The sequence below is a fragment of the Octopus sinensis genome, linkage group LG23 (assembly GCF_006345805.1).
Source record: "Octopus sinensis linkage group LG23, ASM634580v1, whole genome shotgun sequence".
NCBI classification, from domain to species: Eukaryota; Metazoa; Mollusca; class Cephalopoda; order Octopoda; family Octopodidae; genus Octopus; species Octopus sinensis.
In genome coordinates, this window is record NC_043019.1 from 28,893,843 (window position 1) to 28,908,700 (window position 14,858).

Sequence of the window (14,858 nt, forward strand, 5' to 3'; positions counted from 1 at the left end):
AAAAGGGCAAAAGACAGGAAAAGAGAACTTCATTTATTTATCTCTAAAATCTCTTTATGTAATGACCAATTAATTAATTAGCATTGTTAGTTAGACTATGTGAGGTTAGCACTAAGCTTTTAAATTTAGATATTAATGACATTTGGATTATCAGATTATGGCAAATGTTTTAGGGAAGCATTAGTTAGTTCTAATATAGTCGAGCAGCTTAAAGACTCTCTCTGTCTTACATACATACACACACACACATACAAGCATGTGCACATACGCACACACACACAGGTTGATAGGAATGTTATTTTTATTATTTAGCCTCATCCTCACCCCAGGTCAGCCCTGACAGAATAGACATACCTATAAACAAAGGTAATTCCAAACAAGCTAATCATGTCCACCTGACCTGCTAGAAATAACAGCCAAACCTCTCTTGAAGCAAACTCCCACTATTTTAAACTAAAAAGGACAAATTGAATAATATTCTTTTTACTATAAACACAAGGTTTGAAATGGGGGGTGGGCAGGCAAGTCGATTGCATCAACCCCAGTGCACAACTGGTATTTATTGTGTCAACCTTGATAAGATGAAAGATAAAGTCAATTTCGGTGGAATTTGAACTCTGAACATAAAAACAGACGAAATGCCATTAAGCATTTTGTCCCGTGTGCTAACGATTCTTCCAGCTCAGCACCTTTCCAAATTGACCAATAAAAACTTAGCTATCATGGGGCAGGAGTTGTGGAGAAAAAGGAGTGTTTTTGATCATATAAATGCTCATTCAGAGCTAATCTGGGGTTATAAGACAACAAGGATTAATCCTGTTCATCTAATCTCCAGATCATAACCGAAGTCAAGAACACAGGTCCTGATATGTTACAGGCAGTTACATCTGTTAAGAAGTCAATCGTTGCTGACGTTGTTTTGCCCCAGGTTAGCCCTAATCAATTAGACCTATGAGGTGTCTGAGCCAAACTTGACCATTTCAGCTTTTACTCAGACGGTGTATATATAGACATTCATTAGCGATGTGTGCTTCCCTTTTTTAAGGCAATGCAGCATGATTTAACAGAAATTTGGTAGCTTTTCTAGCCAGTCAAATGATCATGCAGATTGGTAGTTCTCAACCGTTTTAAACCTTTGATTTCTGTTTCACTTGGATGGACCCTCATAGCCACTTCATCATCATCATCATCATCGTTTAGCGTCCGCTTTCCATGCTGGCATGGGTTGGACAGTTCAACTGTGGTCTGGGAAGCCAGAAGGCTGCACCAGGCCCAGTCTGAAAATGCGCAGAGACCAACTTCCGCCACATTCCAGGGACAAAAACTAGAAATAGTTGATAGCTTCCGTTATCTAGGTGACCAAGTCAGTAGCGGGGGCGGGTGTGTTGAAAGTGTAACTGCTAGAGTAAGAATAGCCTGGGCAAAGTTCAGAGAGCTCTTACCTCTGCTAGGGACAAAAGGCCTCTCGCTCAGAGTAAAAGGCAGACTGTATGACGCATGCGTACGAACAGCCAAATCCTATTATTATATTTTTATAATTAAATATTATAAGGAATTATATAAAAAAAAAGTTGTTAAAATATTTTGTGTACTGCAGAAGTATAACCAGTTCATTGCACATAAATTTTAACAACAAAATCTTATATGGACCCTGGTTGAGAATCACTGACATAGAGGCTCCTACGTTGGCTCTAAAAAGCTGATAATACATCAAATCAAGTCACTGCTCCTTGTCTTACAGGGTGCTGTGTATCTGTCATAGAACAGAGCTGTTAGAGAATTGGTACAAAATGTATTGTCTCATATACAGCTTAGATGTAACATATCGTCATCTGCCATAGCTGAAACATCATAATCATAACCAGTAGCTTAGATCTAACATGCTGTCTTCTGTCATAGCTGAGATGTTGTCATCATCAGTCATAACTGAGATATGATGTTATATTATCTTATGTCATTGTTAAGATGTCAGAGTCGAGCTGCTAATGTCATGAGTCATAAGCTGAGATGTCAGAGTCGAACTGCTAATGTCATGAGTCATAAGCTGAGATGTCAGAGTTGAACTGCTAATGTCATGAGTCATAAGCTGAGATGTCAGAGTTGAACTGCTAATGTCATGAGTCATAAGCTGAGATGTCAGAGTCGAACTGCTAATGTCATGAGTCATAAGCTGAGATGTCAGAGTTGAACTGCTAATGTCATGAGTCATAAGCTGAGATGTCAGAGTTGAACTGCTAATGTCATGAGTCATAAGCTGAGATGTCAGAGTTGAACTGCTAATGTCATGAGTCATAAGCTGAGATGTCAGAGTCGAACTGCTAATGTCATGAGTCATAAGCTGAGATGTCATAGTTGAACTGCTAATGTCATGAGTCATAAGCTGAGATGTCAGAGTGGAACTGCTAATGTCATGAGTCATAAGCTGAGATGTCATAGTTGAACTGCTAATGTCATGAGTCATAAGCTGAGATGTCAGAGTTGAACTGCTAATGTCATGAGTCATAAGTTGAGATGTCATAGTTGAACTGCTAATGTCATGAGTCATAAGCTGAGATGTCAGAGTTGAACTGCTAATGTCATGAGTCATAAGCTGAGATGTCAGAGTCGAACTGCTAATGTCATGAGTCATAAGCTGAGACGTCATAGATGAACTGCTAATGTCATGAGTCATAAGTTGAGATGTTATTTTGTCAGTCAGAGTTGACCAGAGGCTGTGGTTGTATAGGGTGTATCCTTGTCTAAGGATGTAGTACAATGGGAATCAACCTGTGAATATTGTGATGGCAAAGCAAAATTCTTATCCCTTTGGCCATTCCTCTGTCCATCACAACAGTTACAGAACACATACACATGCGCACACACACATGATCATACACATATAAACATACTATCTTTTTTTACTTATGTTCCTTACCGACTGGGAGTTTCGTAATTTCTCAATTGTTTATCATCAGGTTCAATCCCTCGGTCTCTCATTGTGTATGTTTTTATAGGGACTGGAGGTGGTTCTTTTTTGCCTGTTGTTTTGTTGGAAGATGTCCCTTTACCCCTCTTTTCTAATGTAAAATCATCTTTCGTATGATCTATAGAGGAGTTGGACCTGGCTACAACTTTGTTTTTTCCTTCTTCTTTACTGTAGAAATAGAAGTCATTTTAGCCATGAAAATGACAAATATAATTAGTTGTTAAGGTTTCCTACATTTTTTAACCTCTTCCTACATCCTGCTTTCTGCTGAGCCATACCAATTATACAACCATTACGCCCATTAAAATATTTTATGAATTTTGGGGGATAATGTTTTTTTTCTAATTTTCTAAATGCTAATTAAACTACATCAAAGTCAAATTTGCTTTGCAAATGACTTGATTTGAAATCAATGCTTCCCATGTTTGATGGTTTGCTATGTTGAAATCTATAAGACACAATATCCAGTATGCATGTATACATATATACATATACTTACATATATATATATATATATATATATAATGAACTTATTGTATACAATGCTCAGGTGTACTTGAAACAATACTACATTGTGGAAAAATACCATCTAAAACACACACAACTAAGTACTACCTTGAGTCACCCTAGGACTCATAGAACTGATTACCCAGTTTCTATGGTGTATAAGTGACAGAGATCACATCATTTCCCCCTGTACAGTACACCAGTCCATCACAGAGTCACTCATTTACAGCTGAGTGGACTGAAAGCAACGTGAAATGAAGTGTTTTGCAAAAGAACACAATGCACCATCTGGTCTGGGATTTGAACCCTTGTTCTTGCAATCATGAATGCAGAACTCTAACCACTTTGCTAAAAACATACACACATATCTATGTTTTATTTGTTTTATTTCTTGATAATATTATGTACTGCAAGGTGTGAAATGGCTTTTTATTAATTCTATAATCATAGACAAAGCTTCATAAAATCTGTTGGAAATCAGTAACTGACCAGTTTTTAATAAACTAAGTAGGATATCTAGTTATTCCATTAACCCTTTCGTTACCAACTTGGCTAAAACCGGCTCTGGCTCTGAGGACAAATGTCTTGTTTTCATAACTTTTGAATTAAAATCTTCCACCAAACCTTAGTCACACTTTATGTTCCTAACACTAGCTTAATGATAACCAAGTTATTTTACTAAATTCTTTGTAATATTTAAAGTAATTGAAAGAAACACAGAGCATCTCAAAATAAATACAGTAATGAAAGGGTTAAATCTTCAGTTTGAAAGCCTATTCTTTATTCATATCCAGGTTTTTTGAACAAGTACATAAAGATCGATCTAAGCCTAGACTAACTGGTCAAGAGCTGATTGCTATAAGATGCAGTACAAATGGCAACCTTGTAGATTTATCAGTGTTGGACAGAATTGGCTCTGTTCAGATCTGGAGAGGGATGTACTCTACCAGATTTAACCCTTTTGATACCAGACTGCCTAAGACAAGCCCTGGTCCTATGATACAAACTTCCTGTTTTAAATTATTTAAATCAAAAACTTCTTTCAAAGTTTCTTGATAATTTATGTTCCAAACACCAGCTTAATGATGAACAGGTTATTTTACTAATTTCTTAATTAGTTTCAAAATTTATTGAAACAACAACAGTGTCTTTGAACAGAAATATGGTAACAGAAGGGTTAAAATGACCAAGACGTGCCACATGTCACAATGCCCCTCATATCCACATGTCTCTATCAGGAATTGAGGACCTGCAGAAGGAAGGAACATTTGCAATAGAAGTATGCCTGCAACCTAGCTGTAGACATTCAATAAATTTCTTCTCATAATATGCAATTCCAAAATAAAACAAAAGTGTGTATAACACTTTATATGTGTGTATATTTTAAATGACTGTCATGACTTTTCTGCAATCTCATAATTAATTTTCTGTTAATCCAATTACATTTACTTGTTTTTTAAACTATTCTAGCTATTTCCAATTATCATAGTTGTATGCTTGATATTCAATTCAAAGGTTAAATCAGTTAATACAACATTTTCATGGAAATATTTAAAGATATTCTTTGATTCCATGTTATAAGCCAATTAAAGGAATTAGAGAAATTGCTATACATACACTTCATTCTCCAAGCCAGTCTCTACTCATAAAATTTCCGTTTCTTTAAATTGAACTCTAATTGTGATTTAAGCTCTTTGAAAGTTTGAACCAGTCATGGGTAACCTGTGACCCACAGGACTTTCTGAAGAGCAGACCTAACTAAAAATCACTTTGATTCTTTTCAGTAGTACGGCTGATCTGATGATGCACCATGTCTCATGTGGCCTGCTTCTTGAAAGAGGTTGCCCATAGCTAGTCTAAACCTTTCAAAGTCAATTTTCACTTAACTGGCCAATTTGCTTTCCTGTTTTTCTAATTGCTATTGACTAATACAAGTTGCATTGAAAGTGCTTAAAAATATGGAACCTTAAATTTCCCTAATTTTTTTTCGCCTTCTAAACTTTGATTTCTTCTTACATCGTAATCATTTTTATAGAAAATTTATTGTTTAAATAACCTTATCCACATAACATAATTAAATTTCCAAAAACGAATAAGTATTTCTTTTTATCTTTTTTTCAAAAATAACAAAAAAGAAGAAAAATGGGATTAGGTATATATATAGGGAAAAACATGGGGAAAATAAAAGTCTGGAGAATCAGCTGGAGGCAGGAGGGAACAGGAATAACAAAAAAAAAGACATTGTATTACAAGTCAGAATTCAATAAAACTAGATTTATCCAGTTTCTTTAACCCTTTAGCATTCAAATTATTCTGTCAAATGTAAAGCTTTATTCACATTGTGCATTACCACATAGCTCTGGGATTTCAATGAAATAATTGTTTGTTTTTACAGTGACATTGTAGGGCAGGTGTGAGAGGCCAGATCTGGCTGGTTTGAACACGAAACAGGTAGAATATTTGGGTTGCATACAATCGGTTTAAATGCTAAAGAGTTAAATGAGTCATTTGCACAATTTGTAGACGATATATACAAAGTAAACATTAACGCAAATGAAATAAACAAGATTTTTCCTATGCTTGGATTCTAAATTGCAACAATTAGCAGCAGCAAAAATGAAAAAAAAAAAGCTAAAAATTTAATTATCAAATTCTAAAGAATAAGTTTAAGAGACAAAATATGAAACATGTAAAGTAATTTTTTGATTGAGATAGTTTGTTTCCATAGCAAAATACATTATTACATAAGGAATACAAAAGTGAATGATATTGTTTAAACTAATTATTTCAAATACTTCAAATTAAAATGAAGAAAAAAAGGATGAAAAAAAAATACAAAGAATAGATGTCTTATCAATTATATCTTTAAAATTAGATAAATTCATTAATTTTAAATTAATTTGAAACCTTCAGTTGGATACTTATGAATTGCTTTCATGTTTCATAAAAGGCATTACCAATAAAGGTAACTGTCAACAACATAACAGAAAGAATGGTTACTGCTTGCCGGACACTGGCCTGGAATGCTCAATGTTACTCACTAGCCAAGACATGGAGAGGATGAACCAGGAATATACTTTTAAAACCATGGTCAAGATCTAGATGAAGAACAGTGGTGTTGTGACCACTGATGAACTCCTAGGCAACTAATGACAGAGACTAATGCAAATGTATGCATCACATATATGTAGTAATACAAATCGATTGCATGGCAATATATTTATATAATATGTATAGATTACATATCAATAAATATATGTATTATACACAGATTGATTACATATCTCGTGGCCTATGCCAGGGGCATAACCAGCCCACTTATGTGTACCTTTTCCCTCTTTGGACACTAAAACTCTGCTTGCGAAGACCTGCTGAGGCAAGTGAAATCAAAATCAAAATCGATGACTGGTATCTGTGCTAGTAGGGTGCAAGGAGCACCATATGAGTGTGATCGTTGACAGAGCGGCTAACCGGCTTCCGTGCCAGTGGCACATAAAAGGCACCATTCGAATGTGATCGTTACCAGCATTGCCTTACTGGCACCTGTGCCGGTGGCATGTGTAAAAGATTTGAGTGAGGTCATTGCCAGTACTGCCTGACTGGCACGTTAAAGCACCCACTACACTCTCAGAGTGGTTGACATTAGGAAGGGCATCCAGCTGTAGAAACTCTGCCAGATCAAGATTGAAGCCTGGTACAGCCATCTGGTTCAGTCAAATCGTCCAACCCATGCTAGCATGGAAAACGGATGTTAAACGATGATGATGATGATATATATTACATATGGATTGTGCCGAAATATTCATGTAATACACATAACTTGAGCTGTCTCTGTCTGTCCATCCATCTATCTAAATCACCATAGATCTTCATGCAGCATGCCCCTCTCTCTGTCTTCCCTAGCTTCTTTTTCAGATTATCACCAGATGCTTAAGGTGTCTGAACTGAGCCTGGTTACTAGCTTTCTGATGGTCTCTGTTTGAAGAGGATGTGTTGCACCAGTCACTGTGCTACATAAAAGTACAAACTGTAGTCTATAGATAATGAGTGCAATGAAAACTGTTACAATGAACTGCACATAACTAGTCCCCTTAAGCCACTTAGTTTTTGAGATGACAGAGAAAAATGCTTCTCTTTCAAATCTAATTTAAAACACTCAGTTGAACATGTAATTTTCTTCATGTCTAAAAAAAAAAAAAGGTATTAAAATTAACCCCAGACTCTTAATCCATTAAAGCTATTATCATTTTTGTCTTCAAGATAGCAGAGAAAATTAAATGGTTTGGTTCCTTACCGATACTTGGCAGATAGGTCTGATAACTTTGCTTTATCTACATTGATGGTGCTGACTGGATTTGCTGTGCTGCGAGTGAAGCGATATGGGTCATGCGATGAGGTATTCCGATCAATACGCTTTGCATTAAACAATGAACCAAATTTTTCTTGAAGCTTGCTGTCATCATGTTTGTTAGCAGGATTAGATGTATACCGACTGTATGAATCACTGCTATATGAAGATGAATCATTGTAAATCTGTAAAAATAAATGAAACAAATTAAACCAATTGACCTTGTTTAACCCTTTGCCTATTTAGAACATTTTAAAAGTTTGCCCTAAACATCCATGCTTGTTTTCATACTTTTAGTTAGCCCTTGTTTCATATGTTCTGAAAAATAATTTCAAATTTTGGCACAAGGCCAGCAAATTTGGGAGAGGGGCTAAGTTGGTTAAATTGACCCCAGTGTTCAACTGGTACTTATTTTGGTGACACCAAAAGGATAAAAGGCTAAGCATTTTACCCAGCATGCTAACAATTCTGTCACCTTTTATGTTCAGAATAATATAAAGCTTTCCTTCCCATATAAGTCCAAAGATATTCTGGTTGTTGAAAAAAATTGGGAATGTGCATAATATTCATACATGGACACAAGAAACATGTATATATGTCTTTGTATATCGCAGGTGATACACTGGACTGGCAAAAGGTTAAATGGTGAGTTGGCAGAATCAGAATCATCATCAGAGTGTCAGAATATCTTGCAGTATTTGTTCTGGCTCCCTGTTTCCCTGAGTTCAAATTCCATCAAGGTCATCTTTGCCGTTTATCTTTCTAAGGTTGATAAATGAACCCTCAATCTACAGTGGGGGATTGGTGAAATTGTTAGGATGCTGGGTGAGATACTATTGTCACAGGGCTCCATTGTCAGATGGGTTGACATGCTGACTAGAGCAACATGCTGGTCACATCAATTAAAACAAGCAGAGCCTTAACTTCCATTCATTCATGCTCACATGGATCAGAGAGAATTTGTTAAGGCAGATTTTCTATGGCTGGATGCCCTTCCTGTCATCAACCCTCACCTGTTTCCAAATAAGGTAATATTTTCCCCATGACTAAACATGTTTTCACTTAAGATTGGAAACAAAGGACACCACTTGCATGACCCTGAAACTCGTTTACAACTATCACATGAAATCAAGGCAAAGAGAAAGTAACTAACACACACACACACAACAAGCTTCCTTCAGTTCCCATCTACAAAATCCATTCACATGGTTTTGCTTGACCTGGGGGCTATAGCAGAAGGCACTTGCCCAAGCTACCATGCAGTGAGACTGAACTCAGAACCATGTGGTTGAGAAGTGAACCTCATAACCACACAATCATGCCTGTACCTATATAAAAGGAAAATTAAATAAAGAGAACAAAATATCAAAAAGAGTTGAGGAAAGAATAAAGACAGAAAAAAAAAAAGAATGACAAGAACTTTGTAAATAAGGCAAACCTTTTGATCATGAGATGGACTTTGTTCAGGATGCGACGGTGGTGAGGATGGATTGTGATGTGTATGAGGGACACGATCATCTCGTTTCCAATGGTTCTGAGGAAATTCCTGGTATCTACGGCTTGAATAATGATCTAGAAATGAAAATTGAATTTTTGTGCTTATGAACGTGGGTATTTTCTTTTTCTTTTTTTTTTTGTTTGTACACACACACACACACAAACATATGCACCAAAAAAAAAACTAATGAGAGAACCTCTCTGTGGTTGTTTAACTTGCTAGAAATAGCAAGTAAATCTCTTTCAGATAACACCTCTACTGTCCTTTATAAAAAGGGCAGAATTTATTGGATAATGTAACTGTTTATGAATGAGTCTTGAAAAAAATAGATGGGAGAGTCACAAGTGGAATACCTTGATCAGGATTGATCCTGGGTAAAACAATGACAAAACACACACATACACACAGCTGAAAATTTAAAACCAATCAGATGAAACAAATCAGCAATTATTATCAAGTCTTTAGAATGTTAAAAGTAAAAGATAAAATATAAACAAAACCTTAAGAATGGTAAATAGTAGATGGAGACTCAATATACATAGATTGGGTTTCAATTCATATCTGTGTTTTACATATACACATACACCTCAAAAGTAAATAGACACCTCTATTTTATCTGTGTAAGCATTACTCGATGCTTCAAACTTGTTAATGTATAATGTGCAAAGCATACCTATTAAATATTAGATAGAGTATTTAAACGGATGAAATGACATTATTTTGTTTCAAGAAATGAATCTTTCAAAAAACGATGCTGTCTATTCACTTTTGAGATGTCTCTGTAGTGTAGTGTGTGTGTGTGTGTGTGTTTATGCATGAGAGGGAGATTGTGTTAAAATGTATGCATTCATGTACACATACAATATATTATACATAGATTGTATCAATGCACATGTATGTATCACATAAATGTAGTAATACAAATCAATTGCATGTCAATACATTTATATAATACGTATAGATTACATATCAATAAATAGATGTATTATACACAGATTGATTATCAATAAATATATATATTACATATAGATTGTGCCAAAACATTCATGTAATACACATAACTTGAGCTGTCTCGGTCCGTCCATCCATCTATCTAAATCACCATAGATCTTTATGCAGCATCCCTTTCTCTCTCTCTCTCTCTGTCTTCCCTAGCTTCTTTGTCAGATTACCACCGGATGCTTAAGGTGTCTGAACTAAGCCTGGTTACAAGCTTTCTGATGGTCTCTGTTTGTCTATGGATTTCAACATTTGGCACGATCAGCATTTGTCTAAGGCAGTGCTTTTCAATCTTTTTGCTGGAGCGGAACCCCAAAGAAACATTCCACTGGCTCGAGGAACCCCAGTGCAATAATTTAATAGTCTTCTGCACACATATCTGCACAGGAGAATTAAAAATTACTGCCGATTTTAGCAGTTTTGTAACTTCTTGCAGAACCCCTGGACTGTACTGGCGGAACCCAGGTTAAAAAACACTGGTCTAAGGAACTACTGTGTTTTCCAGCATACAAGTTGATGTATATAGTGTAAACCTGTGGCGTAACCGTCCAAGCATCATTGTAACCGTTCCATATCCTGCAGTATTTCACATGGAATTTTTGGTCCTCCAAAGCCTTTTTTTGGGTCTAAGTCAATCTACCTTTTTTTGGTTTTGATTACTCTTACTCTTTTACTTGTTTCAGTCATTTGACTGCGGCCATGCTGGAGCACCGCCTTTAATCGAGCAACTCGACCCCGGAACTTATTCTTTTGTAAGCCTAGTACTTATTCTATCGGTCTCTTTTGCCGAACTGCTAAGTGACGGGGACATAAACACACCAGCATCGGTTGTCAACCAATGCTAGAGGGACAAACACAGACACACAAACGCATACATATATATATATATATACATATATACGACAGGCTTCTTTCAGTTTCCGTCTACCAAATCCACTCACAAGGCTTTGGTCTGTCCGAGGCTATAGTAGAAGACACCTGCCCAAGGTGCCACGCAGTGGGACTGAACCCAGAACCATGTGGTTGGTAGACAGGCTACTTACCACACAGCCACTCCGTAAATTTTGGTCTGAAAAATTTGATTTGTATGCCAGAAAATATGGTGAATCCCTACAGTATTTCAGGTCACACAGCCAAATGTAAAAATGTGTCCTATTTATGCTCCTAGGATTCTTGTCCTTGGCCATATATATTTGCATTTTGTGTCAATGGCTAGCAGTTATTTTTCTGCATTGTAATTTGTTATTTTTTTATGATGCTTATTTTTAAAAATAATTTCCCCTTGTATTTGTTGATGAGAACTCCCAACTCTCAACAACATTTACAAGAAAAAAATAAAGCTGTAATAGTTTGAAGTTTTATGAATCAAAGCTACACACCCACATGCACACTTATACACTGTAATATATGTATTGATCTCCAGTCCAAATCTATTACATAAATGTGCAGTATATATATCATAGTACAGGGACATATTTGATTATCTTTGATTTTCTGGAAATTCTATAAAACAGTTGATACTCCTAAAATGATACAATTGCTAATCCTCTACGTGAAATGCTTTGGGCTGGAAGTTGTTGTTTTAGATTTCAGAATGATTGCATATATAAATATTTTTTTTTTCCACCAGGCTATCAGATGTTGCTACACATCGCTGGTCACAATGTGCTTCGCATTGTTTTAGCCTTCAAATAACGCCACCCCGCTGGCTAAGCGAGCAGGCCAACAGAAGAAAGATGTGAGAGAAAGTTGTGGTGAAAGAGTACAGCAGAGATTGCCACCACCCCCTGCCAGAGCCCCGTGGAGCTTTAGGTGTTTTCGCTCAATAAGCACTCACAACGCCCGGTCTGGAAATCAAAACCGCAATCCTACGACTGCAAGTCTGCTGCCCTAACCACTGGGCCATTGTGCCTCCACCTTTTTTATTTGCATCTATAAAATATGACAGCTTGGTCAAGAGGCCTAACTTAAAACATGTTATCCATTTACATTTAACCCTTTAGCATTTAAACTAGCCTCATCTGGCCAAAGTATTCCACTTGTTTTATATTCAAACCAGCCAGATCTGGCTTCTTACACCTACTCTACAATATCATTCTAAAAGGAAGTTTCAAAGCTATAAGATAATGCATGATTAATTCAAAACAATGTGAATAAATAAGCATTATATTTGACAATAATCTGAGTGCTAAATGGTTAATACATACATCTTACACACAAACCATGAAGGTAGTTTTATATAAACTTAGTACAAGTCCACCTTTGTTTGACATATAACAGATTCATTATGGGAACACTTTTCACCACAGCAAACCCACCAATTACTTTTGCTTCAATTTATCAACTACATACCACTTTTGCTTTATGTTTATCTAACCTACATCCACTAGTTTCAGGAGTTCCATCTATGGTTCTCCTCTTGGAAACAATTTCAGATTTTGGAAGCCTTCAGATTTCAGTTAAAGATTTGAACAACCGTATCGAACATGTTAGTTAGCCTTTTGTTGTCATACTTCTTTTAATGTACACTGCTAATGTTTTGGACCTAAATTAACATGAAATTTTGAGGGGCAGGTTGTAATTTAAACCACTTTCAAACTGGAAGTTTGTACCCTAAAACTGTCAGGCAGGTTGGTATGGAAAGGGTCAAACTAAATTGAAAAAAATGTGATAATTTTGATACAGACAACAAAAATGGCATTTGGCATAATTTTTCTTTTTCACAAGGATAATCAAGCCTGTCTCCTATGCAATAATATATATGTATTATCATGCAAAACATATATGATAGTGTATATCTGTAATATAAAAATAGACTGGGTGTGTAAATATATATATATATATATATATATATATACATATAAAAGGGATGAACTGTTAGTGGACATCCATTATGCTAGAAGAAGATCCGCTATGGTCTTACCACTAAGAAAGGAATGTTCTCAAGAAGCATAATGGATGTCCACTTATAGGTCATCCCTTTTATATGTATGTCATATAGCATTTTCTGAAACTTCAGATTTTTAAATATGCTAGATCACTGGTTTTAAATTGATATTAATAAAATTAATATTCAAATTTTCACCCTTATTATTTTAAATATATATATATATATATATATATACATACACACATATTGTATGTCATATATATATTAGGTTGTCCCAAAAGTTTGTAAACACTTGTGAAAATTGAATTTTTACTCGCCAAGTACTAACAAAAATTATTCCTCAAAATAAAGACCATTATTTTCCAAGACTTTCTACGAACTTTTGGGACAACCTTATATATATGACAGCTAGCTAAAAAGATAGATGATGTAGATATATGAAATACAAACAGGTGGTGTCAATGCATATAGAATATATTAATTTGAAAACAGGCCGGTAAATCAACTGTGCTCCTTACCATCTTCTCCTCCCTGCTGAGAGCGTAATCGTTCACTAGGGGTAAGAGTAGCATAAGGGTCAATGTTTGACCTGCTATGGTTAGACCACTCTCTTGAGTGATTCTGAGCATAATAAGATGGATAATAACGGTCCTCAGGAAGACTACTGTAATCTAAAAAATGAATTACAAAATTTGAAACAAAAATCAATAAAAATAAATTGAACAAAAATAAAACAATCTTTTTTTTTTATATCAACAAAAATGAAATCAAATTAAATTAAAATGGAAAATTGATTAAAAACAAAATAGAAAGTTAAAAGAAATATTTATTTAACTAATATGAATTTAATCCCCTTTTGCCATTTTAGATATTGTAGGAGTGTCTTTGATCAAAACATCCATGGCTATATTTGGAACAAAATATACTGTTTTCCAATTAATTTTGAAAACACTCAAGACTTTTAAGATAGTAAATCAATTATGTATCATTATTAATTGCGTATGAATGGCAAAGTACAAATGTGTCAAGAGAAAAACTGAGCAATCAGATGTACTATGCAAAAAAGAAGACTGCACTGTGATGGTGCATATGGATGAAAACAACTAGGTATTGATCCCTTAAGTTGGATGGAGCTTGCAGAAGAGGTAAACCCAGGAAGAAATGGGACAAAGTGATGAACACTGGTATCAGGACTTTGAACAAAGGACAAGGATGACTGGCAATATGTGATTCTCAACAAGACCCATCCATGTCAGCCAAGTGCCAAGTGCACAACTGGGTCCCTCATCCAATTTTCTCCTCAAGGGATCCCCTATCCATCATCTCTCTCTGTCTGCAGTATTCTGCTAATGTAATTAAATGTGAGTAGGACTGCATACTTCATGGGCTTTTCCTGAAACCACTTAACTTCCTTCCTACCCAGAGCCCTTTCACTTGATATCCATTGTTCAACTTTAATACTGTCCTCTCCTCTCACATTTTACATTGAACACCCTCTTAAGCCACCAAATTATCTATCCACCTCCACCATCGTACATCCCTCTCACTCACCCCATGCACTACACCTGCTTCTCTCTCTCTTTCTGTAACATCTTTGTAACCTCTCCCACCTCATCTCTCTCATTTACTTCCATCTCCCCCCCCCCATGTC

At 35.8% G+C, this 14,858-nt stretch overlaps 1 protein-coding gene across 10 annotated transcripts in view; it reads right to left on the reverse strand.

The window, feature by feature from the left end:
- Window positions 1-14,858, reverse strand: part of LOC115223434 (tight junction protein ZO-1) — an 832,981-nt gene that overhangs the window by 46,157 nt on the left and 771,966 nt on the right. For 8 of the 10 annotated variants that reach the window (XM_029793979.2, XM_029793984.2, XM_029793982.2 and 5 more), the window contains 4 exons: window positions 13,726-13,878; window positions 9,259-9,392; window positions 7,767-8,005; window positions 2,915-3,133 (listed from right to left, as the gene is read on the reverse strand). In XM_029793979.2, coding sequence (XP_029649839.1) covers window positions 2,915-3,133; window positions 7,767-8,005; window positions 9,259-9,392; window positions 13,726-13,878 — 745 coding nt within the window. The remainder of the gene's footprint in view (window positions 1-2,914; window positions 3,134-7,766; window positions 8,006-9,258; window positions 9,393-13,725; window positions 13,879-14,858) is intronic. The other 2 variants (XM_029793980.2, XM_029793981.2) reach the window with 2 other exon arrangements.